The sequence below is a fragment of the Microcebus murinus genome, chromosome 14, assembly GCF_040939455.1.
Source record: "Microcebus murinus isolate Inina chromosome 14, M.murinus_Inina_mat1.0, whole genome shotgun sequence".
Taxonomy (NCBI): domain Eukaryota; kingdom Metazoa; phylum Chordata; class Mammalia; order Primates; family Cheirogaleidae; genus Microcebus; species Microcebus murinus.
Window position 1 is genome coordinate 55,561,308 of NC_134117.1, and position 27,623 is coordinate 55,588,930.

Here is a 27,623-nt window from a genome sequence, read left to right on the forward strand (position 1 = left end):
TTATCAGTTAGGTACGTTGCAAATACATCAGCTTTTTTTTTTTTCATGTCCTGTTTTACTTTTCGGTGGAGAATTTCTTATATATTTAGATGTGTCAATATTATCACTTTGGATTTCCCTCTCTATTAGCATTCTTAGATAGCTCTTTTATCCCTCCAAGAACAAATAAATCATTATTTCTATTTTCTTCTCATTTTGATTTGTATATGTAATTAAAAGAATCTAGGCTAAGCACGGTGGCTCATGCCTATAATCCCGCACTTCGGGGGGCCAAGGTGAGAGGATCGCTTGAGACCAGGAGTTCGAGACTAGCCTAGGCAGCATAGTGAGACCCCCCCCCCATCTCTACAAAAAAATTCTTTAAAAAAAACTAGGCAGGCATAGTGGTGCATGTCTGTAGTCCTGGCTACACAGGAGGCTGAGGCAGGAAGATCACCTGAGCCCAGGAATTCAAGGTTGCCATGAGCTGTAATTGCTCCATTGCACTCCAGCCTAGGCAACAGAGTAGGACCCTATTCCTTAAAAAAAAATCTGATTTCACTTTTCTGTTAAATACTTAACCATTTAACTCAGCATTATTAATTGACAAGTCATTGTCTTCCTATAATTTTGGTATTCTATTTTTATTGTGCGTATATGACATATATGTGTATGGATACATACTTGAGCCCATTTTTAGACTTCCTGTTCTTTTTCATTCCGTCTATTCCTATGTCATTAACACAGTATTTTAATTATAATAGTTTTATAAAACCCAAGTCCATTTTAATTATATCATGTTATTTTAAGCAATTTTCTTGACTCTTCCAGGACTCATTCTTTCATGAGAACTTTAGAATCATTTTATGAAGTCCTCACAGCTTCAATCACTTTCTCTCTTTTTTTTTTTCTGTAAGCATTTTATAGGGAATGCAGTAGGTTGCTGGTTTCTTTGGACAATTCCCATCCCTCTTTCTGTTCTCTCAGGCTGTCTCTCCAGCCGGTGGCCAAGCATCTCAGGCTTGCCCAAAACCCACCACCTGTTTCCTCCCCTTCCTGCCCTGATCTGTCCCTCTGGTCTCAGAATGTATTTGCTTGGCCTGAAGTTGCCATCTGACCATGCAGCCCTGGCCTGGCCCCAGCCACTTACACCTGAAATGAAGTAGTGAGGGAATTAAAAAATAAATATGCAGAAGGACTGGCAGTGAGGTCACTGCAATTTCCTCGGATCAAAGGGCCTGGAGATCTTAAAAACACTTTATTCAGCCCTACAAACAGGACTTTAAAAGGTACCAGTTTGCTCAGGCAAGGCCCTCAAAAGTCCCTTTCTGTGGCCCAGAGGTGTTCCAGTCGGGCAGTCCTAGATAGCCCACAGGCTCTTGAGTAAATGGAAGTCAAACGTGGTAATATTCTAAATGTAGCCAGTAAAGATGGGCTGTGGCTGCTGCAGTAACAGCCCCCAATGTCACTGAGTCCAGGTGGACCCAGGTGATCCCCAACGACAGTTATTTTCTATGCATTTGCTCAGAATGCCAGATTGTACAACTTTATATCCACCAATCCTGCATCATCATGGCAGCAGAAGAGAGGGCGTTTCAGAAATGCGCACTCACCCTTGTCTGTTTCCACCCAGAAATGACCCACAGCACAGGTTCATGCCTGCCTTCAAAAGGTCTCTCATCCAAATACTGGTGAAAAACAGTAAAACCTACCATGAGATGTCTGCTACCACCCATACAAAGGCCTAAGAGTCACAGACATCCAGAGTGGGCAGTAACAAAGAGTGTCTTGGTCTGTGAGTGGCTTGGTGATGACACAAGGAGATGGCTGTCCTCTAGTCTCCTGGTTAAAAGCTTTTGTAATCCATCTATTGATTCCATATCCACTTGTTGAGCACCTCTCTTGTCCATTGCTGGGGCACAATTCTACCACTTACTTCTCTGTAATGTTAGGGAAGTGCAGGGCTGCAGCATCTGTGAGGGCATGACTAGCCATTTCCAGCTTTGTGTCCAGTGCCTGGACAGATATTTGACATATAAATTAATATTGTATTTCCACTAATACATACCGAGTTTGCTTGCTCTAGTATATAAAACGTAGGTAACTTAAACAGGTCAAGCACATCATTAAACCTGGATTAAAGTGAACATCTGGAAGGTGAGAGCGGTTGAGAATGCTCTGAACTTAAGCAAATCAATTGTCAATGTTGCAGAGCCAGAAGATTCAGAACAAAGATAGGGTCCTGGAAAAGTGAACATCAGAGGGCTCCTCACTGGCTGCTCGTCATGGGATGTGGTTGGTTTGGTGACAGAGGTTGGAAACCAAGAGGAGACATGAGAAAACACTATTAAACTGAGTAGGGGCTTCCCTAGGAAACTGCCATGAAAGTTCCCTCTTCCAGACATGGATGGGCTTCAGCCTGCTGCCACGATGTCACCTGGCATCGTGAGGGTCATAACATCTCCTGAAAGTGTGAGAGTCACCCATCCTGGCTTCACTTGAGACCTAGGCTACCAAACGAGGGCCCCTGGCTGCTATGGCTGAGGTGGGGCAGACACTGAGATCTGTCTTGACCTTCACCCACGCATGTCAGTGCAGGGGAGGCCTCTGTGCTCAGGAATGGGAGTCAGGACCTGAAGTGATAGAATAATTGCTTCGGTCCTCTACTGTAATCGGGCTGTGTCTGCAGAGCCCATGTGGCCCTCCTCACTTGTTCTCTGCACCGGGGAGCGACCAGACCCCTATACCCCACGGTGCTGGCAGATCTGAAGCTTCTTCTTGTTGTTTGGGGTCTCAACATTCCAGGCCTTCGACACCACAAGATATTTTTTTCTCTTCACCTGGTTCTGCCACTCATTCCTCCCCCTTGCCAATAAATAGGCTTAGCTTAAGAATTGGGGTGGGTAATGCTTGCTTTTAGAGGGTCTGCCCATACCACTGTTAGTATCACTGAAAAAAAAAAAAGATAGAGGGTCTGCCCAGACCACCACGATCTTGCATGGATCCTGGTGACCATATTGTACTGTGTGGTCCCACCCCCCAAGTTTAGTTGATTGGACCAAGGGTGGACACCTGAGACAGGTGGACTTATTTCTACAGGAGTTTCTAATTGATATTAGGTGAGGGTTTCTGATCCCTGTGCAGCAGTCTGCATGACACAATTCCCTATGCTTGGGTATCAAGAGACCAGGAAGCAGAGAAAGCTGGTGTGCAAAGGAGGGAAAGATGCAAAGATGCCCAGACAGAAGCAGAGCCACAGAGGTGGCATGGCATTGCCTGTGCTCCCCTGTTCCTTTTTGAGCCCATTCAGAAACCTCTATTCTTAGTTTAAAAATGCTTCTCTTTAGCTTAAACTAGGTCCAGTTGTTTTCTCTTACTTGCAGTTTTAGAGAGAAAGCCTTTTTAAGCTCCCTCAATGAGTGTGTCCAGGTGTGGCCTTTGTACTAGAGAGCTGTTTGCTCATTATTGTGTAATTACCTTGTATTTCAGAAACCGCCAGGAATTGGGGATTTTGTTTTCTTCGTACCAGAGAAAGATCTTAGCAGAGAGCCTGGACTGCATGCTGTCTGAAGTGTAGCTTTTGTTTTATAGATATGCTGTCCTATGTATGAAATGTGCCCACAGGACAGCTGGAAGAGAGGTGGGGTGTGGAGGAGTCTCCTCCAGGAAGGACAATACCCCTGGTCCCTGTGAACAGAGGGGAGAGTGGCTGGTTTCCTGTCTGGGGAAGGGAGTATTTATTTGCCTCTCTTGTGGGGCTGTGGTTCATCTAGGTGCCATTGCCATTTTTTGAATGCAGGTGTTGTATAAATCATTTTTGCAAGCCTTTCAATAAAATCAACTGAATATGCAGGATTCTCTGTCCTGTATATTCACAGGCCAAAAGGATAAGCTTCGGGGTCCAAATGACCTTATTCATGACCCATCTCTAACACTGACATGCCCTGTGTCCCTGCACAAGCCCCACCCACCCTCACACACTGTGCTTTGGTTTCCACATGTGAAAAATGAGAAGGAGGATATAATTATATTATCTCTGTGGCAGAGTGGGGAAAGAACATAGCTGGAACCGTCAACCAAGAGGAGGGTTGGAGGCAAATTTGAGTTTGGTTAGATACTCTTTGCTTCAGAGTTCCCTGAGATTTCAGATGGCTTTAGAATTGTGCAACTGATACTCCTCCCATGAGCCAAGAGGCAGTTATATTGACAGGGATGGAGACAGATACCACACAGTGCAAGGATGAGGAAGAGTCTGTGGGGTGCAGGGCCATGCAGTGTGGCTGGGGAGGCAGACGTTCCCTACTAGGTCACCCTGACATACTGTGCAGCTTCCTGAGCTCAGACCTTGAAGCAACAGGCATCCGTGGAGGCCTCCCAGTCCCGGGGCTGTAGCCTGCGTTGGCTAGAGGAGTCCCGGTTCAGTGAGGGTCCTGAACAGGACGGGAGCCATAAGCCTGTAGAAGGAATTTGAAGTCAGGGGACAGGATGAGCTCACCTCTGGAGTGAGCGTAAGGAGAGAAGAGAATCAAGAGTTGAGGCTTGGGCACTCTGCCATTAAGTGGTCAAGGAGAGGAAGGGGGACAAGCTAAAAGGGCCCAGTAAGGAGCCACCATAAAGTAAGAGTCAAAGCAGGCAAGAGCGGAGCCCTGGAAACTGAGAGGAGGAAGTGTTTGAAAGAGGAGGGAGTGATCAGTGGGGTCAAATGTGACTGATCGTTTGAGAAGGAGGGTTGAAAAGCAGTCATTGGACGTGGAGACATAAAGGTCACTAGACACCTACTTTTATCTTTTGCAGGGGAAAAAGCCCTTGCAGACTGACCCTGGCAGGTCTTCCAGTGTGTGAGGACAGTCTCGTATTTTACTCTGAGAGGTGTTCTGCAGTAGCCCTACCTTTTGGCTGCGTTCCGTAGAGAGGCCCTGGCCAGCAGAGGTGGTCACCTTTTTATTAGGATGTTGGCAGCACTCAGGTCTGGGCACTGACTTGCCAGACAGCCTCCTGGGCCAAGCACTGCCCCTCCCACCCCAGGTGGCTCAGAACTCGCAGATCACGAGGCGCTGCTCTGCACAAGCCCTGTCGTTCCACTTGCCGTTGGTGAAGATCTCCACGCAGTTCTCTGCCCCGCCGTCGTTGTTGGGCTCCCCTGGGGCCCAGTTGGAATAGACCAGGGGCTCCCCTGTGGGGTAGGTGAACTTGCCCTCTGTCTTGGTGTCAGTCATGCTTAGGAAAGCAGCCTTGTTCTGGTCTGTGACCAGCTGTTGCAAGGCGGCATTCTCAGCCTCAGAGCGTGGGGACGCCAGCTGCCCGCCGGCCTGTACGCACACCTGCTGCGCATGCTCAAAAGGCTTTTCCAGTCCTACGGTCTTGAAGATCTTCTTCCCTACACTTCGGCCATTGGGAAAGAGCTCGACTAGGAGAAAAGGAGAGTCAGGTTGGGGTTGTGGCAGCACCTGGCCAGAGCTCAGTGGCTTGGAGACCTCTGTGCTCCAACCTGAGCTTCCCAGACCTCCCATACGGCGGGTATCAGGGACCAGAGAAAATGCAAGTAAGACACTCCGTTCCAGAGCAGCTCCAGCTGCCCTGTAAGGTGGTACCATTGCTCCCAATTTACTAGAACTCAGAGAGGTTAATTAAGTAAGAGGCCCAGAGTCATGCAATCATCAGATAAGCAGTTAGGGATTAAATCTTGCGATCTGACACCAAAGCTCAGACGTTTCTATTTCTATTTCAGCTCAGGCGTATGCCAGAATCAATTTCTCAGTTACCATGTGGAATTAAACAGCTTTTCTCAGGTTGATTACCATGTAGTCGGGCCAGTTTCTGAGAGTACAGAACACACGATGCAGCCAGCCCACTGTCATCCCTGCATCAACAGCAGGGCATGTGGGGTTGTCAGACAGGGTCTGTGCTGTTAGTGGGCTTGGGGAAGAGAAGAGGGTAGGGCAGGGCGTCTGAGAGCTGTCATGTGCTAATCTCTGCTCACTGCCTATTGGCAAGCATGCAGGTGACGCCCCAGCCAGACGGGCAGGTGCAGGGGGAGGGGTGGAGGGCATATGAAAGGGGCATGTGTGCGTGGGGGGCAGTGGTGGGGTTTGCCCTGGGGAGAGCCTTGGATGGGAATCAGAAGACCTGGCGTTCAGATCCACCCTGGCAATCACTGTCTGGGTGGGCAAGAGAAAGTCACTTCCCTTGTCGGGATTTCCAGTTCCTCGTCTCTAGAGGGAAGGCTCACTTTGCAAAAGTACCACTTGTGTGACATGTCAAGTATCTCTTTGTATTCCAATTTTCTCCATCCCTGTGGCTTCTGGGCCTAAGCAAAGGACATTGGGCCCTCAGACTCCAGATAGGGCCATGCCCCTGGCCTTGTTGGGCTGCTCAGAGTCTAGGCTACACCCTGACCCAATGTCCTTCTCGTCTGAGCATCTTCAACAAGGGCTCCGGGGGAAGGTTCTCCGTGGGCTCAGGATGGCATGCAGAGCAGCCCCGGGCAAGGTTGGCGCAAGAGTCCATGTGCCGTTCCTGGGTTTATGTTGCGCGCAGCTAGGTGGGTATGCATGTGGACACATGGATATGCCTGTGCCTCCATTCAAAAGCCCCGGGAGTACTTATCGTCCATCTGGGTGTGTGTGCATATTTGTGTGTGCCTGTAGATATGAGTTTGTGTATGCAGATGGGCACAGAGTGAGTGGTGGCATTTAAGTACACACGTGGTGGGCGCACAGGCGCGTGTTCTTTGTGCTTGCATAAGCGTGCCTATGAGCCAGTGAGTGCATACGCAAATACGTGCGCGGAGAGAGGGAGATACACCAAATGCTTGACACTCTCGTCTCTGAGTCTGGGTACTTGGGAGCCAACCCTACCTATGTCTTATCCAGTGAGGCCCCTTTATGTTCTACTCCTGCAGAAAACTTCCCTTTTTGGCTCAGTGAGATTTGCCTGAAAGCTGTTACTCACAGGTGATGTCAGGAAAGGCAGAGGAGCAGGGGCAGTTGGGGACTGAGGTGCACTCAAGCATTGCTCCTAGAGGCCCCTGACTCCCCAGGGTTGCGGGGTTAAGGCAGAATTTCTGCTCTGAAGACCCCGGGAGCTGCAGGCAGAGCCCAGCACTGGAGCCCAGAGGCAGCCTGCCTGCTGCTTGACCCAGGAGCAGGTCTACGGTGGGATATTCACTGGCCACACACCAAGGCCAGGCCCCCACCTGTCCTGTACTCCCAGAGTGGTATCCCAGCCCCAGGTCCCAGGAAAGGACCTGGATTCTGTGCTGCCCTGGGCTGTGCAGCAATGTCACTGGACACTTACACACCTGGCCCCACAGAGGTAAGAAATGCAGCCCATGCTGAGTGCCCCCTTGCCCACCCCAGGGACCAGCACAGTGTAGTGGGAGTAAGGCTCTGCTGAATTGCACTGGACTCAGGGCATCAGTCTGTCTCGGGCACAGGTGGCATGGAGGTTGCAGGGTGTTCTGGAGCCTGGTAGCCTCAGCCATGCTTCTGCCAGCCTGGTGAACTGGTGATGTGGGCCACACCCTCCTCCTTGCCCTTTGGATCTACATCCAGGACCAGGAGCACGGGGCTGCCCTGCTCTCGCCCCGCACCACCCAGAGCCCCACTCCCTGCCTCGGTCCCAGGTCCAGCCCTAGACATGGTCCCAGCTCATTCCCGTCCTAGTTCCAGGGCCAGGCTCAGCCTCAGGCCCAGCCAAAGATCCAGCCCCAGCCTAATCCCAAACCAAGGCCCAGACCCAGGCTGGGACCCAATGTCCATGCCTGGCCCAGGTTCAGACCCAAGAACTCACCTTTCTTATACTGAGAGAAGGCGGCCTGGAGGTGCCGCAGCTGTCCCTGTAAGGCTTCCACCTGCTGCCTCAGAGCAGTGGCCTCTGCAGGAGACAGAAATGGCTGAGTGAAGACTTGTCCAGGCAGCCTAGGAAGAGCTCAGAGTCCGGGCCTCAAGGGAATGGTGTCCAGCTGCTGGCACACTGGGGTGGCCCCCCGCAAACCCACATCTGCTGGCACAGTTGGCCCCGGCTGTGCAGTGAGGTCTTAGGTTCTGCTGCGGACAAACTCGTCTCTGTACCTCACTGACACCGAACCAGATGAGATGTTGACTCCAAATTCTGGGAATATAATGGCATCTCCATTTGTGGGGGTGGGTGTGGAACAAGAATACACACTCCTCGGGTGTTTCCCATCCATTGGGTTCTTTGATGATTAAAACTGTCTATGCCTTGGGAAGGCAGCTGCAGTTCTCCAAATGGTCAGATGGAGAAAGTGCCCAGACCTTGCCATGAGTACTAGGTGGCCAAGACCGGAACCTAATGCTCCCGCCTTCCAGCCTGGCAGCCTCTCCTGAGTTCCAGCTCCCACCAATGGGACACACATCCCAGAGGATGGGCTGTCCTGGGCTGAAGAGGCCTCCTTTCCTCCCAGCCACGCCCTAGTGGGGGTTCCCAGGGCCAGGAGCTGCCACCTTACCTGGAAGGCCACTTTCTCCCTTGGCTCCTCTGTCTCCAGGAACACCCCTGTCCCCCTTCAGTCCTGGGGGTCCCCTGGCACCTGGAGCTCCCTGCGCACCCACAGCTCCAGCAGGCCCTGGGGTCAAAGAAGGGCTGGCTGAGCTATGTACCGGTTTTCCAGCATTGTCACCTTCCCTGACACAGACTGTCCTTATTACCCAGCAACACATTCTGCCCGCAGACAGCCTGTGCCCAGAGCCCGGCCACATCCCCTCTGGACACTGACATCCCTATCTGCCAGCAATCAGCACCCCCTGAGTATAACTGCCCCATCCCCCGACGAATAACCTTCCCTGTATGCGGATGTCCTCATCGCTCAGCACTGCACTCTTCCTGGATACAAACAGTCCCCAGAACCCCCGAATTCACCTTCCTCAGGTATGCACCCTCCCCAATGCCCAGCAGTGCCAGCTCTGACTTTACAGGTGCACGCGGCGGGGGTGGGCACTGATAGCCCCAAGTGGGCACAGGAGAACTGGATCCAGCCCTGCACCAGCTCGTGCCATCACCCACCTGCTGCCCCGGCGTTCCCGGGGGCTCCACGCTCACCAGGGGCACCTCTCTCTCCCTTAGGGCCTGTGGGGCCTCTTGTCCCTGCAGAGCCCTGCATGCCCGGGGCACCTACTTCTCCTGTGGAAGGAGCACACAGACATAAACACTGCTGACAGTGTGTTCAGCAGGGATCTTGTTCTCAGTAGTGCGGCTTTTAACCCACAACTCCAAGGTCAGGGAGAGAAGTGGCGAGATTGCTCCTTGCTGCCTGGGGTTCCTCTGTGGAGGGTGAAAGGGGACAACTATAAACGGGGGGTGTGGGGGAGGGCTGCATGGCAAGGCCTTCGCAGTGTTGATGGTCTGGGCTCTTCCTGGCACTCTGAGCATGCCTCAGGTCCCATCATGGATGCCATTGCCATTCCTCCCTCCCCACTCTCAGACTGGCCACACTGTCCACCTACCTTTGGGCCCAGCCTCTCCTTTTGGGCCTGGTTTGCCTTGAGGGCCTACGTTCCCCTGCCTGCCCTGGACACCTTCTGTTCCAGCTGGACCAGGCACACCTGGAAGTCCTGGAGGTCCTGAGGAAAAGGACCAGCCCAGTCAGTGACACCGAATCCTCCTGGCTGGGGGCAGGGGGTTGCATAATAAGGTGAGGGGTCGAGAGGTGGCATTGTCATTCTGCCCAACAGTAGGCCCCATCTGTCCTGAAGTAACCCAGCACCCAGTGCTTCCTGGGTTGGCTCTGTGCCTGCCTACAAACCTAGAAGCAGCGCCACCCGGAGCCATCCGAATGCCATGCCCAGTTGCTCACCACTTGGTCCAGTGTCTCCCTTTGGTCCGGGTTCTCCAGCAGAGCCATTGTCCCCTTTGGGCCCAATTGCGCCAGCTGGTCCAGGCATCCCTGCTTGCCCTACAGCTCCTGGCAAACCTGTAGCAGCAGAAGAAATTGACAAAAACCTGGCCCGAGGCCCTGGAGGCAGCAGCTGCCTGCAGGGTCGGGTCCCCGGCATTCCTTCAGCGTTCTGCAGGGCGTGCATGTTCCACCTTCACACGCTCTGGTCCAGCGGGGATGCAGGAAAGGGTGTCAGCACGCCCGTTTCCCCGGGAGGAGACAGCCTTTCCTGAGTCAGAGGAGGATGTGGGCCGAGCCCTGTCCGACTTGCCATGCTGTGCTCCTTCCCGGCCCCAGAGCCACAGTCTTGACAGCAGGCAACCTGCCAGCGCTTACCTGTGATCACAGACTTCCTGATTTCCCCTTAGACATATCAGGGGGGCCAACATTTGTATCAGAAAGGACACCAGACAGTTGGTGCTAACTTGTGCATTCAGCTATTTGTCCATTTGCTCACTCATTCGTTCACTAAGAACCCATCTCTGCAGCATCTACTCTATGCTTAGCAACAGGCCAGATGCAAGTGGCAGCCTCAGGCCCTGCTCTACAAAGGACTCACGACAAACTGTGAGACAGGGTGACAGGTGAAGAAGACAATGTGTGAGATGTCCCTCGTCTCTTCACAGTGCCCCAACCCCAACACACACACACACACACTCGGAGCAGTCTAACTCAAGGAGGAAGTGGGTTTGAAGGGTGAGAATTTAGAGCGACTTACAGAGGGGAGGTGACATTTCAGATTTGGGAACCATATTCTTGTGACAGGAGAGGCCAGGCCTTCCTGAGTCAAGAGTGTGGACTGTGAATTTGCTGGGTGGGTAGCAGATTCTGTGCTGGCGTGTCTCAGCAGCACCACCACCACCTGGAGACATCGAGTTCCATTCATACTCAGTGGAACGCCAGGCCTTGTGTCCTGCTGCTGTTTACAATAGCTACTAGGGATGAAAAGGGAGCACTTCCCGCACCTACAGGCTGAGCCTCCTGTGGGCTTCACCTTGGCCAGGCTGGCAGCAGGCAGATGGGCCAAAGGAGAAAAGTCACTCTCTGGAAGGAAGCATTAGAGGTTGCCCATTCTTGGTGCACAAACCATCGAGGCCATGAGAGCTCTGCGGCCATCTTCAGTGGCAGAACCCTGCCTCCCAAAGCATGGGTTTTTGTATTCTAGTGTCCCTAGAGACCCCGCCCTGGACCCTAGAGTCACCCGAAGCAAAGCTTTATGGCCCAGCATTTTGGCCACCTTGGCTACTGAAATTCTTCTGTCCTTCCATCTTGCATTCATTCATTCCACAAATATTTATTGCACTTCTACATACCAGGCACTGTCCTAAATGCTGCAGATAAAGTAGTGAACAGAGCAGACAAAAAAATCCCTCCCTCCTGGAGCCTCAACTCTACTGCACAGAAACAGATGATAGGAAATTCAAATGTACAACATATGATATGTTTGACCATGCTGAGGGCCACTGAGAAAAAGTAAAGCACAGGGGGTGGTCGGAGGTGGGCTCTGTTTTAAGGATGGTGGTTGGGAACGTCTCACCAAGAAGGTGGTCTGAGCAAAGCCCGAAGGAGGTAGGAATGAGCCACATAGATGTCCGTGAGAACAAATGGCTCTGGGGAGGGAGGGTCCGAGTGTGGTCAGGGACAGACTAGAATTAGCGCTTTGGAGCCGAGTGGGGGTCCTGAGGTCAGAGGAGCAGGCAGGGGTGCAGAATGGTCCTGCCGGGCTGCGGGCTGCTGGGAGGCGTGGGGCTTTATCCGAGGGAGGTGAGCACCCCCGCTGCTGGGTCTGTCTGGGCAGGGGGAATGCAGGAGGTGCCGAGGAAAAAGGAGTTGTTCCCCCCTAAAGCAGGATCTGGGTCTTGTTTGCCCTCCATTGTGTGTCTGGGACATCACTCCTGTGACCCCAGCTCCACCCTCCACCCCTGCTCAAGGATCTCTTCTCTCAGGCCCAAATGTTCCTGTTAGCAGGTTCTGGGGACCACGTGCTTGGACATCTGCAGGGATATGGTTGTCACAAGTGCAGACTTGGGCCCCACACAGACCTACTTGGGTCAGGGTGCCCCGACCTCCCCAGGACGTTCCCAGGCCCGTAATGGCCGAGTGACTGGAACTGAGGGCAGACGGGAGCCTCATCCCCCGGCCCCACTGTGCGTGGTCCTCTGAGTGGGGACGCAAGGCCAGGCCTGGGACGTGCACGGGGTGGGCACATGATGCTGCTTAATCTTTCCAGCTTAAATGTCATTAGCTTCCTTCCTCCTCAAAGTGCCAGCTCCAAAAAGTTAAAGCGTATTTGATCCCTTTGAAGCCCTGGCCCTGTGCCTTGGTGGCCCCTTGGTTCATGGAGCTGGTTAATCAAATTCTCCTTTCTTACTCATCTGACCCAGATCCTCTCTCCCTGGGTAGGGGGCAGCATTTCTAGGGACAAGTCCCTTATCATCAGTATCTCTGGTAACCTCAGGAGAATTCACCTATTTGGTACAACAGGAAGATGCAATTTGGTCCTGAAGACTCAATAAAAAAAATAAAGCCTTTGGCTCAGTTATTCATCTCTGGGTGGTAGTTATTATTCCTGTATGCAGATAAGCAAATTGAGACTCAGTGTCACTGAGTGGCTTGCCCCAGAGTCCCAGGTGTGGAGTGGAACTAGCGGTCGAGCCTGGACCTGCCTGATGCAGACGCTCACGGTCTTCCCACCTTCCAGAAGCGTTGCTGTTTAGCTCTCTGCATCACAGTTTTCTTACCTGTCAAAATTAATATGTCCCTTGTAAGACTTTGGAGTCAATTAAATGAGCTGCTCAAGGGAATGTCCAAGCACAGGGCTGGACAAAGAAATGTGAGCTCCCTTTCTCCCCCTGTAAGGTATTAGGGCACATCCTATTGATCAGGCCTGGTTTGGAGCCATGGAACCTCATTTTTTCCCACCCTTCATTCAGTGTAGTTTAACTAAACATTAAAAACATGTAACGCCCTGCATAAGCATCATTTAATCAGAATGAACAACTGCTAACTGCTGGCACAGATTCTACAAGGTCCCAAATATCAGTAAGTTATCTACTATTTACTTGTTCTTGGGATGGTAGGGCTCCCAGGATCCCAGGGAGCGGTCAGGACAGCTGGGTGAAGGGGGGGGGGAGGGAGGGGGTCAGCATAGCCATTCCTTGGCCAGCTGGCGGAGCAGTGCGGGCTGAGAGTCAGGGGAGACCCACCCCCTTGGAAGGAGGAAGCCCATCTCCAAGCCTTCCATAGCAAAGCATTCAGAGCTGCCGGGTCAGTTACTATCCCAATGTCCTCCCTCCCGCCAGGATAAGCCCATGGTCCCGCTCTACCTGGATCCCCCTTCTCGCCCCGGGGACCCTCTCTCCCGTCCCGTCCGTCACGACCAGGCAGGCCATTCTCCACGGAGCTACACATGACCAGGGTACAGGCGTCAGCCACTGTTCTCCGGGAGTAGGTCTTCATTTCTGCTTCCAGGTACCCCAGAGGCTGTGTGAGCAGGACCAGCACAGAGAGAAGGAGCAGCATGGCCTGGGGACATGATTAGAGAGAGAAAGGACATGCTTTTGGCTCAAGGACATGGGTTAGGGCTTGGCCCAGTTCTTGGAGGTCAGGAGATGTTCCCATTCCCACCTTTACTCTTCCCTGACTCCAAAAGCAGTTTAGGGACAAGGTGGGCACATGGTCTGGCCTTGGAGGGCACGAGTTACTCAGCTGGAACTCTGATATAGGTTGACAGCAACATCTCCCTATTCCCGAATGACCCATGTTGTCCTTTCTTGTGCCTTCCCTTTGGCCACTACCTTTGGTGTGGTGGCTGGGAGATGACATTCCTCACTGAGGCCATCTGTCACAGTAGGAAGGATTCAGTGAGTGCCTTGGGCAGGACCCCTCCCCTCCCCGGACCTCACTCTGTGTCTGTGCCGTTGCAGCCGTTGGCCTAGCTCAGACAAGGCAAGCCTGTTTCTTCTCACTTGCTGCCTTGCGCGGCCCAGCGCTGGTGCCCGCCATGCTGGTCTGAAGCTGAGCCAGAGTCCTGAATGCTTCATGATGTCTTAGTGACGTCCTGAGCACGGGCTGGGAGTGAGGCTGCATGTTTGCTGGGTGATTTGCCATTGCCGGACCAGATGCCATCTCCATGAGAAAAGTCCCAGAGGGAACCCAAGGGAAAGTTGAGCATCAGAGATACCAAACTAGCAGCCAGAGACACCCTGAGACACCTGCGGTTCCTCCCAGACCACCTGAGAGGGCTTGGAAAAGAGGGGGAAGGGGACATGCCAGGAGGGCTCAGTGAGGTGGAAGGCTAACTGTGGTGGGAAGGGAGAGAAACTATCCAATAGGGCACCCAGTTACCATCTGAGAAGCCCACAGGAACTGAGGTCACGGTGGGTATAGGACCTGGGTCACTCCCTGTGTCGGGCATCTTTTCTCTCAAAGAGAAACTGTAAAGTTATGAGTGACAAGAGCTGCTCAGAATCACAGATGCTGGGAAGGAAGCCGGAGGGCCCTGTGCAAAGAAGCGGGGGGGTGGGGAGGGGGTCCCCAGGCCAGCTGGGGTGGTGGAAGGGGAGGGGCTTCCTGGCCAGAGAAGTGCCCTCTTCCCGACTACTGGTGCTTCTGGGCTGCGGACGACCCCTATTTTGCACTAGCCTCTTTTAATTTTGAATTCACTACTTCTCCGGGTGTCCTGGGAGCCTCTAGAAACACCCAGGTGAGCTCGCAGCCTGCAGCCACTGCCTCGAAGCCCCTGTTCTGGCAGAGGCTCAGTCGTGGGCACTAAGGGCCAGACTCAGGTCGGAGCGACCCTGGGCCCTGCCTCATTCCGGGGAAGAATGGAAGGCAGTGGACACAGCAGCCACCACCACCCACGGTAGCATGAAGGATCCTTGGAGAGAGCAGACTCCCAGGTGTTTGGACCCAGGATTCAGAGGAGGTGCCTTAGCGGGCAGTGGATGGCATGGGCAGAGCCCCAGCCTCTTCAACCCAGGCAGTGTCCAGCTTATGCTAAACCTTCAGAGTAAGACTTTACGAACATTGCTTGGGAAATCAGAGACCTAATCCAGGAAGTATATTTTGTAAGCATAGACTTGAGGCCATGAGAGAAGCAGGTTTGTTCGTGTGCCACAGGCAGTTGGCACCAGGAGGGTTTAGAACTCAGGCCTGTGAACACCTGGTCTGCCCCCCACTGTCCTTTCTGAAGAAATCAGGCACAGAGAAGGAGCCAAGAGAGGAGTTGGAATCACATTGCCCACCCGAGGCTTCCACACAGTGGAGCTTGGGATCTGGGCGGGTGCCACATCCCACTCCTCCACCCTCCCCCAGCTCAGAAAGCAAATCTCCCACTGAGGCCCAGAATGAGGGGCAGAGGAGCGTCGCATTACCCCACTGCTCCCCAACTCCCATGCCCACGCCTCCTAGACCAGAACAGCCGCACACACCTTCCCCTCCTCCACGCCAGTAGGATGAACTGCCCAGATGGGCAGGGGGATCACAGGACACGGGGAAGACAAAATGAGAGACAAGAACGGACACACTCACAGGTGGCTTCTGCTAGGGCCCCAGGAGCTCCAGGCAAACTAGCTTTTGCCAGGCAGGTACCCACTATTTATGCCTTCCCTGTAACCTGAGCTGCCCAGCCCTGGCCTTCTGAGAACTCCCTTCAAGGAGTGGGGCAATTTTCCTCTTTGTGACTCACTCACTCTTCCCCCCCACCTGCCTTCTGGAAACCTGCCACGGATACACATAACGCTATGTACCTCTATCACCTTAGTGTTTCCGGAACACTCTCAGTCCCTGCTCTCATCTGCACCTCGAGGCAGCCCTGCAAATTGAGTGGCATCATCACTGTCTGTATTTTACAGATGTGCAGAAATCGGCAGTATGAAGACCAGTGAGTTGCACAATGACCTACAGCTATTGCAAAAGCAACTCCTAATCTGCAGATCTCAAGAGCCAGGACCTGCTGTGTCCACTTCTCTCCTTTCTTTGTCTCAATAGCTCTGCCCAGATATTGGGAAAGAGCTGGGAGCTGCTTGGCCTATCCAGGCAGGGGTGGGGCAGGCGAGGGGCTACAGAGGCAGCAGGCTGTGAGGGCAGCAGTGGTGGGGAGCTGCCACCTGGAAAAGGTTGCTCTTTTGTGCCCTGCTCCGGGCCCTGGGGAGCCTCCCAATTTCCTTTTGTAGGATGGACATGCCTTAGCAGGCCTCTGCTTTGCCCCCGTGGGGCCTGTTCTCTCCAACTTCTTAGCTGGTGTTTGCCTTGCCCATTGCTCTAATGACTAGTTAAGACCGAGCTGTTCATACTCTGCTGCAGCCACTCTCAAGACAGCTCTTAACTGCCAGTACCTGGGTGGCAGTTGTTCACCTGGCTGCCACTGTGATCATCTCTGCTCACTTCTAGATTCCTAACTTTACCTCTTCCATCAACTCTTGCCCTAGGTCCCCAAACCAGCAGACTCATGTCTCCAATCCTGTCCTGTAGTCACCCTATTGGTGGTGCTGACTTGCTCCTGGCTTCTGATACTCCTGGTGGCAATTTCTCACATGTTGTTGAATCTACAATGCCAGGTCTTCCCAGTTGATAGGGAAAGGTCTGTTTCTCCTATTGCAATTCTTTTGAAGCAGGATCCCTTGCAAAGCCACCTGGGCCCCTAATAGGAGAGCCCTTTTACTATTAGCACCCAGCCCTCTCCATTACAGAATGTTCATGTCCGCCTAGAGATCTGGGTCAGCATGTGGGCTGCACTGAGCCATTGCACTCTTCTCCCCACAGAGCCTAGTTGTCAAATCTTCTGGTGGCTGGCCACCTCTTTCTTATTTATGTTTACCTTGAATTCAGGAGTCCTAAACTTTGTCTCTTTGCATTCTGGCTCCTATTACCCTGTCAAAGGGGTCTCCACAATGCTCTGGGACCCCATTATAGCATGAAATATGCTATTTCCTTGGTCTAACTTCACACTCCAACAGAATCAGTTTTAGTACAGTGAGAACCTTTGCTCTCTTGAGTTACATTGATATTGATGAGAAGAATCAGACTTTCAATGGTGATCAGAGTGGCCTTCATCCAGAGAACCTCTGAACCACCCCGTCTTCCCAAGACAAGGTCTGGGATAACCACATGGTTTCCTTGGTAGCGAGCCACTGGCACTGCACTGCAGCCTCACCAGCATTGCAGCCTGTAGTGGACTCCACCAGCTGCACTTTTGTCGGAGCTAAGCTGAGACCTCAGATGTTGGTCTCACAAGATGCTTGCTCACACCACCACTGAAACTCCCAGATCAGGGGGCCGCTACGTGCCTTACCACTGCTAGACCAGAAGGGGAGCTTTGCACCGTAGCAGGTACTAAAGACAATAGTTCTGGAGTCGCCACACTAGTCGGGCTTGCTTTTATTTGATCTTGGTTCCTGGCTCCAGACTCATCGCCCAGTGACCCTGACTCCAGTTTTTGCCTCCAGGTGACAGGGTTTCAGTATTCTCACTTGCTCTCCCTCATATTTGGACCTTGATTCTTCATTTCTGGATTGACACCTTCCTCTGGTCTCTAAGCTTATTCCATTTTCTTGGAGAATTTCTGGTCTCCCTTTGTCAGGCCTGATTGTAGACATGAAACCCACTCCACACCTTTGGCTGGTTTTGAATGGAGCCAGCACACCCTAGCTGTGTGTCTAATGACTGGGGAAGGAGGTGGGAACAGACACCTAGCACAACGGAAACTTGCCCAGCCTGACTTTCACAGATGCCCTAATCTGTCTCTTCTACAACCAACAACAATTGCATTAACACTGATCCATCTCGTTTTGGTTTCCTTGAAGTAAATTCCATCGAATTGAATACTTGAAGTATCCATTACTTACCCCTTCCATGCCCTAGATGACCACGCCCCCTCATTTCAATCATTCTATGCTGTCTTCCTTTGTGATTTTTGGATACCTTTAATATTTTTCTCTTGCCTGATTGCCCTGGGTAGGACTTTCAACACTACGTTGAATAGGAGTGGTCACAGTGGTCATCCTTATCTTGTTCCAGCTCTTAGGAGGAATACTTTCAACTTTCCCCCATTCAGTATGGTGTTGGCTGTGGGTTTGTTATATATGGCTTTTATAATTCTGAGGTATGTTCTTTCTATGCCTAGTTTGTTGAGGGTTTTATCATGAAAGGGTGCTGGATTTTGTCAAATCCTTTTTCTGCATCTAGTGAGATGATCATCTTTGTTTATGCTTTTGTTTATGTGGTGAATCACATTTATTTATTTTTATTTTTTTTTTGAGGCAGAGTCTCACGTTGTTGCCCAGGCTAGAGTGCCATGGCGTCAGCCTAGCTCACAGCAACCTAAAACTCCTGGGCTCAAGCAATCCTTCTGCCTCAGCCTCCCAAGTAGCTGGGACTACAGGCATGTGCCACCATGCCCGGCTAATTTTTTTTCTATATATTTTTAGCTGTCCAAGTAATTTCTTTCTATTTTTAGTAGAGATAGGGTCTCACTCTTGCTCAGATTGGTCTAGAACTCCTGAGCTCAAACGATCCACCTGCCTCAGCTTCCCAGAGTGCTAGGATTACAGGCATGAACCACCACACCCGGCCTAATCACATTTATTGATTTGCATATGTTGAACCATCCTTGCATCCCTGGGATGAAGTCCACTTGGTCATCGTGGATTATTTTTTTAATGTACTGCTAAATTCAGTTTGCTAGTATTTTATTGAGGATTTTTGCATCTATACCCATAAGGATGTTGGTCTGTAGTTTTTGAAGTATTTCAAAAATAAAATAGATTGGACTGATTAGAAAAATAGATAACTGTAATAAAGCATATAGTAATGTTAGGATTTAGAAATATTTATGTTCATTATAAAAAAAATTCAGATATCAGTATATTTCCCCTAAGTATATCTGTATTAATACCACTAGCTGAACTTCAATATTTATAGTTTTTTCTTTGATGTAAAATTTGCATAGCCCAGGCATGGTGGCTCACACCTGTAATCCTAGCACTCTGGGAGGCCGAGGCGGGTGGATTGCTCGAGGTCAGGAGTTCGAAACCAGCCTGAGCAAGAGCAAGACCCCATCTCTACTAAAAATAGAAAGAAATTAGCCAGACAACTAAAAATATGTAGAAAAAATTAGTCGGGCATGGTGGTGCATGCCTGTAGTCCCAGCTCCTCGGGAGGCTAAGGCAGGAGGATCGCTTGAGCCCAGGAGATTCAGGTTGCTGTGAGCTAGGCTGACGCCACAGCACTCACTCTAGCCTGGGCAACAAAGCAAGACTCTGTCTCAAAAAAAATAATAATAAAATAAAATTTGCATAAACAGAAATGTATAATACTTAAATGTTCATTCTTGATCTTAATTTTTGAACCAAATCCCTTTAAAAATATATGTTACTATTATTTCACAAAATTCTAACTTGATTTATTTGCTTTATTACTGAGTAGTAGCCCATGGTAAGATAGATAACGACTTGTACATGAATTATCCTATAGGTGGATGACACGAGTTGTATTCAGTATCTTCGGAATCTAGTTTTTGGCTATCATGAATAAAGTTGCAATGGGCATTCTTATACAGTTTTTTTGTGAACATATGTTTTCATTTCTCTTGAGTAAATATTAATATCCAAGAGTGGAATTGGTAAGAGCACATGATAATATATTTTAACTTTTATAAGAACCTGCCAGATGGTCATATTATTTTATATTTCTACCAATAAGGTATGAGAGTCCTGCTTGCTTCGTGTTTTTAACCAACATTTGATATTATTAAGCTCCTTAATTTTAGCCCTTCTGTTGGCTATAGTAGTGCTATCCCTTTGTAGTTTTAATTTGCATTTCCTAATGTTTAATAATGTTGAGCAATATTTATATGTGGAAAGTTGGTTCACACTTCTTTGTTGTTAATTATATTGTTTGTACTGTTTTTGTGAGACAAAGTCTCATTCTGTTGTCCAGGCTAGAGTGCTGTGGCATCAGTCTAGCTCACAGCAACCTCAAACTCCTGGATTCAGGTGATCCTCCTGCCTCAGCCTCCTGAGTAGCTGGGACTACAGTTATGCACCACCACATCTAGCTAATTTTTTAAATTTTTAATAGAGGTGGGGTCTTGCTCTTGCTCAGCCTGTTCTCAAACTCCTGAGCTCGAGGCATCCTCCCATCCCAGCCTCTCACAGTGCTAGAATTACAGGTGTGAGCCACCATGCCTGGACTGTAATTGAGTTGGAATGTTTCTTTATATATCATGGGTATCAGTCTTTTGTTAATATGTTTTGGAAATGTTTTTTTCCAGGCTATAGATTTTATTAATTTTTGTCATCATGTCTTTTAATAAGCAAATTTAGAAGTCTAATATATCAATTATTTTAGTTTATTTATTTCTGTGGTATAATAAACTTTTACAGAGACACAAATCATAATATTCTATAATGTCCTTTGAAACTATTAGTGTCTTAATGTTTATGATCCATCTTAATTTTTATGTATAGTGTGAGATTAAAGTCAAGATTTATATTTTTCTTGTAGATATTCATTTTTCAGATCCAATTTTAAAATGGAAAGTTTATTTTAACTAAAGTATGTATTAAAGATTATAGTGATCAAGGAAGAGTGCCAGAAATTAAACCACTTCTAGAACAATCCAAGATTTTATTTAAAAATGATTAAAAATTTAAGGCCGGGTGTGGTGGCTCATGCCTGTAATCCTAGCATGCTGGGAGGCCGAGGTGGGAGGATTGTTTGAGCTCAGGAGTTCAAGACCAGCCTGAGCTACAGCAAGACCCCGGCTCTACTGGAAAAAAAATAGAAAGAAATTAGCTGGACAATTAAAAATACATATATAGATGTGTGTATATATATAAAATTAGCCGGGCATGGTGGCGCATGCCTGTAGTCCCAGTTACTCGGGAGGCTGAGGCAGCAGGATCGCTTGAGCCCAGGAGTTGGAGGTTGCTGTGAGCTAGGCTGACGCCACAGCACTCTATCCCAGGCAACAGAGTGAGACTCTGTCTCAAAAAAAAAAAAAAAAAATTTTTAAATTTAAAAATGATTAAAAATTTAATTGAATAGATTTGTAAACTATAACACCCTTTTTGAATTAGAAATCACCTTTTTATGACATGTGTGACATTTATGATACTTATACTATTGGACAATAATATACTTCAAGTAATCATTTATTTTAAATTGCTACAGAGTGGCTTTCTAGCAATAAAAATGAATAAATTCTTATAACAGTTTGTACTATATATAGTATATTTATATGTAATATGTATATACATATACATATATAGTACATTTATATATCTAATCTACATAATTAAGTATACATAATATTATTTTCAAAGGAAAAATATTCAAAGAAAAGCATAGAGTTTACTATTATATATATATATATGGTGCTTTGGATGTTTGTAGATGTTCCAGAGTACAAAAGTACAAAATTATAAACAGTGAGGATATAAGGCATTTTTAGCTTCAGAAAGGTACCACTTGCCCTTTTTAAAAAATAAAGTTGTGGTAAATTTAACATAATATTATGAAATTTTATTATATTTAAACATCAGTGGTTGTCATACATGTACCTCAAGGGAAATTCTGGAGCAATAGGACACAGTCCTGCCATTAGCTATAAATGTGGAATTATATATTAATGCACAGCACAGTGATTATAGTTAATACCTTATACTTGAAAGTTGCTAAGAGTAGATATTAAATGTTACCATCAAAAAATGATATCTAAAAAAAAATGATACCTATGTGAGGTGATGGATATGTTAATCAGCTTCATTGTGATAATCACTTCACAATGTATACATATATCGAATCCTGTTGAACACCATAAATATTTGTCTTAGTCCATCTTCTAAAATTTATTTCTCACAGTTCTGGGGGCTGAGAAGTCCAAGGTCAAGGGGCTGTGGCTTATCGGTTTCTGGTGAGGGCCTTGTCCTGTGTCATACCATGGCTGAGAGCATTGGGAGGACAGGGGGCGCATGAGACAGTCAAACTGGCTTTCATGACAGACCCACTCTCCTGATAACTGATCCACTGCCCATTAATCCCACTGACCCAGTAATCCATAGATTAATCCATTCATGATGACAGAGCCATCATGACCCAATCACCTCTAAAGGCTCCACCTCCTAACACTTACATTGAGGAGTAAGTTTCCACACAATTTTCAGAAAGGACAAATATTCAAACCAAGGGGAGGATCAAGATGGCGGAAGAGAAACACCACCAGACAAAGTGTCTCTGCTGAAAAGACAGATTCTAGCAGAAATTAGAAGAAAGCAAGAAGACGAGCATACAGTGGACGAGGGCCGGAAGGAGGGGTACCTGAGACCACGGGAGACTCCACGGGAGGAGGTTGCGGAGGAGAACTGGAAGCTGAGACCACCAGAGCAGCCTGGAGACCAGAGGGAAGGGTAGGTGGCACTGCTGTTTCACCTCCCCTGCAACTAGGACTGCTGGTGGGCTCCCCAGTGGGTGGAGAGAACTGTGGACACCAGCCCAGAGACAGCCGCTGCCAGTTGGCGGTGAGCCTGTAGCGGATGCGCCACCAGGCTCCCAAATCCCTCGGGGCACCTCCGTGTGCACAGACCCGAGCCGCGAGACAGGCGCCATATTGCCTCCTTCTACCCTCCGCCGAACCTACCCGCAGCTGCCCAGAGACACAATATAGCCACCAGCCGGAGGCACCTCCAGGGAACGGGACCTTCCCTTTTGGGACCCTACAGCTGACTAAGGGGAACTCAGACTGTGAGCTCCCTACCCGCCAGCCCTCCCAGGTGCTGCTGGCACGGTGATCCCAGGAGAATGGTGCAGACCCTGAGGCTGAGAGACATAGACCCAGCTTGGGCACCCTGTGGGTAAATTGGGACTGGAAATCCTCTCCCTGGTGGGGATATAGTTTGAACTCTGGGACGCAGAGGTCAGATCTGCAGACCAGATCCCGTGCACCAAGGTCTAGCATTTCCCGGGGCACAGAAGGGATATTTGTGAACAGCCTACTGAGGTGTGTGTGCCTTCAGGGGCAGATCAGCGTCCTAGAGGGCAACCCTCTTCCCAAAAGGAGGCTGTATGCCCAGCCCAGGTGGCATTCCTGCGCAGGGAACCTCCCCACTGGTATCACAGTCCAGGGAGGCCTGGTGGCGTGTAGTCTAGCCTGCTGGCAGAGGCCCAGGAGTAGCCGTGGAGTTGGGGAGGGTGGAAAGAAGTGAGGCCGGCTCCAGACTGCAGGTCTCAGACAGCCCCACCCCCACAAGCAGACTTTCTGGCTGAGCGGGACCATTCCAGCCCCTTGCTGACAGCTTTTCCTGGAAGCAGAGAACAGAACGTTGACCCCTGCTAACGGCATTGGTGGTGCCTCAGGGAAGGCTTAACCAACCCAGCCCCGCCCAGACTCTCTCCTAGACCAGTCCTCACAGAGGGGGAGAAAAGGACACACCTGGAAGTCCCAGGGCCCCACCGACCACCTGAGGCACTAGAGTGCCTCCCTACAGGAACAAGAGCTGATAATGGGACACAAAAACAATGGCGTAGCCTGTTCCTCCAAGCAAGCGACACCTACTGACAGGGAGGGCATCCTGCACAGCCTTTTCATGGCACCTACTGACTCATTATACAGGGAGTGGTAGAATCTCACCCACAGACACCACCTACCGGCTCAGAAACTAAACAAGGCGTGTGAATACCCAAACAAAAACCCAAAGGAAAGAAACAACAACTGATCAACATGGGAAGAAATCAGCGAAGAAACTCAGGAAATATGAAAAACCAAATGGAAAACACACCCCTAAAGAGGACCACCAGCCCCCTAGAAATGGACACTAACCAAAATCAGGCAACCAAAATGACAGAAGAGGAATTTCATATGTGGATCATAAGAACACTTACCAACCTGTAAGAACAACTCAATAACCAACACAAAGAAACCACAAAAAGCCTCCAGGACCTAGAACAAAAGTTCACTAAAGAAATAGACACAATGAAGAAAAGTTTAACCGAACTCCTGGAAATGAAGAATCAATTCAGGGAACTACAAAATACAGTGGAAAGTCTCAAGAACAGGGTAGATCAAACAGAAGAATCTCAGAGATTGAAGATAACACCCTCCAACTAAATAAAACCGTCACAGAGTTAGAGCAGAGAAACAAGAGAAAAGAGCAAAGCCTACAAGAGCTGTGGGATTATGTGAAGAAACCTAATGTGAGGGTCATAGGGTTACCAGAAGGGGAAGAAGAAAACACTCAAGGGTTGGACAAGCTATTTGAAGATATACTAGAGGAAAATTTCCCAAGCCTTGCTCAAAATCTCGATATACAAGTTCAAGAATCTCAGAGGACCCCTGGGAGATTCAATACAAACAGGAAGATATCACGACATGCACCCATCAGACTGACCAAAATATCAACTAAAGAGGCCCTTCTAAGAGCTGTAAGACGAAAGAAGCAAGTGACATACAAGGGAAAGCCAATTCGAATAACACCAGACTTCTCTAATCAGACTTTACAAGCAAGGAGAGACTGGGGCCCCATTCTCACTCTTCTGAAGCAAAACAATGCTCAGCCTAGAATCTTATTCCCTGAAAAACTAAGCTTAATATATGAAGGAGAAATAAAGACATTCTCAGACAAGCAAAGTCTCAGAGAATTCACCAAGACAAGACCAGCCCTACAAGAAATACTCAAAACAGTGTTACGCACGGAACACCATAATAAAAACTCACGAATATAAAAACAACCAAAACCCAAAGGCCAGATAATACAATGGCTCAAGACAGAAATCAAAGCAACATCATCCAACCCAACAGAATGAACAATAATCTACCTTTCCTATCAGTTCTCTCAATAAATGTGAATAGCTTAAAGTCTCCACTCAAGAGACACAGGCTGGCTGAATGGAAAAGAAAATACAGGCCAAGTATATGCTGTCTTCAGGAAACACATCTAACCTGCAAAGATGCATATAGACTAAAAGTAAAAGGGTGGAGATCAGTATTCCAGGCAAGTGGAAGCCAAAAGAAGGCTGGCTTGGCAGTTCTAATTTCAGACGATTTAGTTTTTAAAGCAACAAAAGTAGTAAAAGACAAAGAGGGTCTTTATATAATGGTGAAGGGCACAATTCAACAAGAAGAGATAACAATTTTAAATATATATGCACCCAACTTAGGTGCACTCAGTTTCATAAAGCAAACCTTACTGGATCTAAGCAAATGGATTAAGAGCAACTCCATAATCATCGGAGATTTCAACACCCCACTGACGGCACAAGACAGATCCTCCAAACAGAAAATTAATAAAGAAATAATGGACTTAAACAAAACTCTGGAACAATTGGGTCTGACTGACATTTACAGGACATTCTATCCAAAATCCACTGACTATACGTTCTTCTCATCAGCTCACGGGACATTCTCCAAGATTGACCATATCCTAGGACACAAAGTAAACCTCAAGAAATTTTAAAAAATAGAAATCATACCATGTACCTTCTCAGACCACAGTGGAATAAAATTAGAAATCAACCGTAACAGAAACTCATATTTCTACACAAAAATGTGGAAATTAAACAACCTCCTACTAAATGATTACTTCATAAATGAAATCAAGATGGAAATTAAAAAATTCTATGAAAAAATGACAATAGAGAGACAAGTTATCAAATCCTCTGGGACACAGCTAAAGCAGTTCTGAGAGGAAAGTTTATCTCCATAAATGCCTATAACCAAAAGACAAAAAGATCACAAATAGACAATCTAACGAAACGACTCAAAGAGCTGGAAAAAGAAGAACAGACCAACCCCAAACCCAGCAGAAGAAGTGATATCAACAAGATCAAATCAGAACTAAACGAAATTGAAAACAGGGAAGCTATTCAGGAGATTAATAAAACAAAAAGTTGGTTCTTTGAAAAATAAACAAAATTGACACGCTATTGGCTAAGCTAATGAAAAGCAGAAAAGAGAAATCTCTAATAAGCTCCATCAGGAACAAAAAAGGAGATATCACAACTGACCCCAAAGAGATACAAGATATAATTTATGAATACTACAAAAATCTTTATGCACACAAACTGGAAAATGTGGAGGAAATGGACAAATTTCTAGAAACACATAGCCTCCCTAGGCTCAACCAGGAAGAAATAGATTCCCTGAACAGACCAATCTCAAGAGCTGAAATAAAAACAGCAATTAAAAATCTCCCTAAAAAGAAAAGTCCCGGTCCAGATGGTTTCACACCCGAATTTTACCACACTTACAAAGAAGAACTAGTACCTATCTTGCAGAAACTATTCCACAACATCGAGAAGAACAGAAACCTTCCGGACACCTTTTATGAAGCGAATATTACTCTGATACCAAAACCAGGAAAGGATGCAACAAAAAAAATAAAACTACAGACCAATATCCCTAATAAATATAGATGCAAAAATTTTCAACAAAATCTTAGCTAACCGAATCCAGACACTTATCAAGATAATAATCCATCAAGACCAAGTGGGCTTCATCCCAGGGATGCAGGGATGGTTCAACATACGCAAATCTATAAATGCAATTCACCACATAAACAGAAGCAAAAACAAAGACCACATGATTCTTTCAATAGATACAGAAAAAGCTTTTGACAAAATTCAACACCCTTTCATGCTACAAACACTTAAGAAAATAGGCATAGAAGGGACATACCTAAAAATGATACAAGCCATATATGACAGACCCATTGCCAACATCATACTGAATGGGGAAAACTTGAAAGCATTCCCACTTAGAACTGGAACCAGACAAGGCTGCCCACTATCTCCACTTCTATTCAACATAGTGCTGGAAGTCCTGGCTACAGCAATCAGACAGGAAAATGGAGCTAAAGGTATCCAAATAGGGGCAGAAGAGATCAAACTTTCACTGTTTGCTGATGATATGATATTATATTTAGAAAACTCCAAATATTCAACCAAGAAACTCCTGAACTGATAAATGAATTTAGTAAAGTCTCAGGATACAAAATCAATACACAGAAATCAGAGGTACTCATATACGTCAACAACAATCTAATTGAGAACCAAATCAAAGACTCAATTCCCTTCACAATAGCAACAAAGAAATTAAAGTACCTAGGAATATACTTAACCAAGGAGGTAAAAGACCTCTACAGGGAGAACTATGAAACACTGAGGAAGGAAATAGCAGAGGATGTAAACAGATGGAAATCCATACCATGCTCGTGGATCGGCAGACTCAACATCATTAAAATGTCTATACTACCCAAACTGATCTACAGATTCAATGCAATACCTATTAAAATCCCATCAGCATTCTTCACAGATATAGAAAAAATAATTTTATGCTTCGTATGGAACCAAAGAAGACCCCGAATATCAAAAGCAATTCTAGGCAACAAAAGCAAAATGGGAGGCATTAATATGCCAGATATCAAACTATACTATGAAGCTGTAGTAATTAAATCTATATGGTATTGGCACAAAAATAGGAATATTGACCAGTGGAACAGATGTGAGAATCCTGATATAAATATAAAACCATCCTTATATAGCCATCTAATCTTTGACAAAGCAGACAAAAACATACGCTGGGGAAAAGAATCCCTTTTCAATAAATGGTGCTGGGAAAACTGGATAGCCACCTGTAGAAGGCTAAAACAGGACCCACACCTTTCACCTCTCACAAAAATCAACTCACGCTGGATAACAGACTTAAACCTAAGGTACGAAACTATTAGAATTCTAGAGGAAAATGTTGGAAACA

General features: G+C 47.9%; 1 protein-coding gene across 2 annotated transcripts; it reads right to left on the reverse strand.

Annotated features, from left to right (window-relative positions):
* Positions 1-4,907: 4,907 nt before the first annotated feature.
* Positions 4,908-15,484, reverse strand: SFTPD (surfactant protein D). Of its 2 annotated transcripts, none has more exons than XM_012762492.3 (8): positions 15,407-15,484; positions 13,201-13,399; positions 9,794-9,910; positions 9,444-9,560; positions 9,004-9,120; positions 8,450-8,566; positions 7,771-7,854; positions 4,908-5,386 (listed from the first exon to the last, which is right to left on the reverse strand). In XM_012762492.3, exons 2-8 carry the CDS (start codon positions 13,394-13,396, stop codon positions 5,010-5,012), a joined length of 1,125 nt encoding a protein of 374 aa, XP_012617946.2. In that variant the 5' UTR covers positions 13,397-13,399; positions 15,407-15,484; the 3' UTR covers positions 4,908-5,009. The 2 variants fall into 2 exon arrangements, with proteins under 2 accessions (XP_012617946.2, XP_012617945.2); XM_012762491.2 differs by lacking the exon at positions 15,407-15,484 and adding an exon at positions 15,307-15,400.
* Between the last annotated feature and the right edge of the window lie 12,139 nt (positions 15,485-27,623).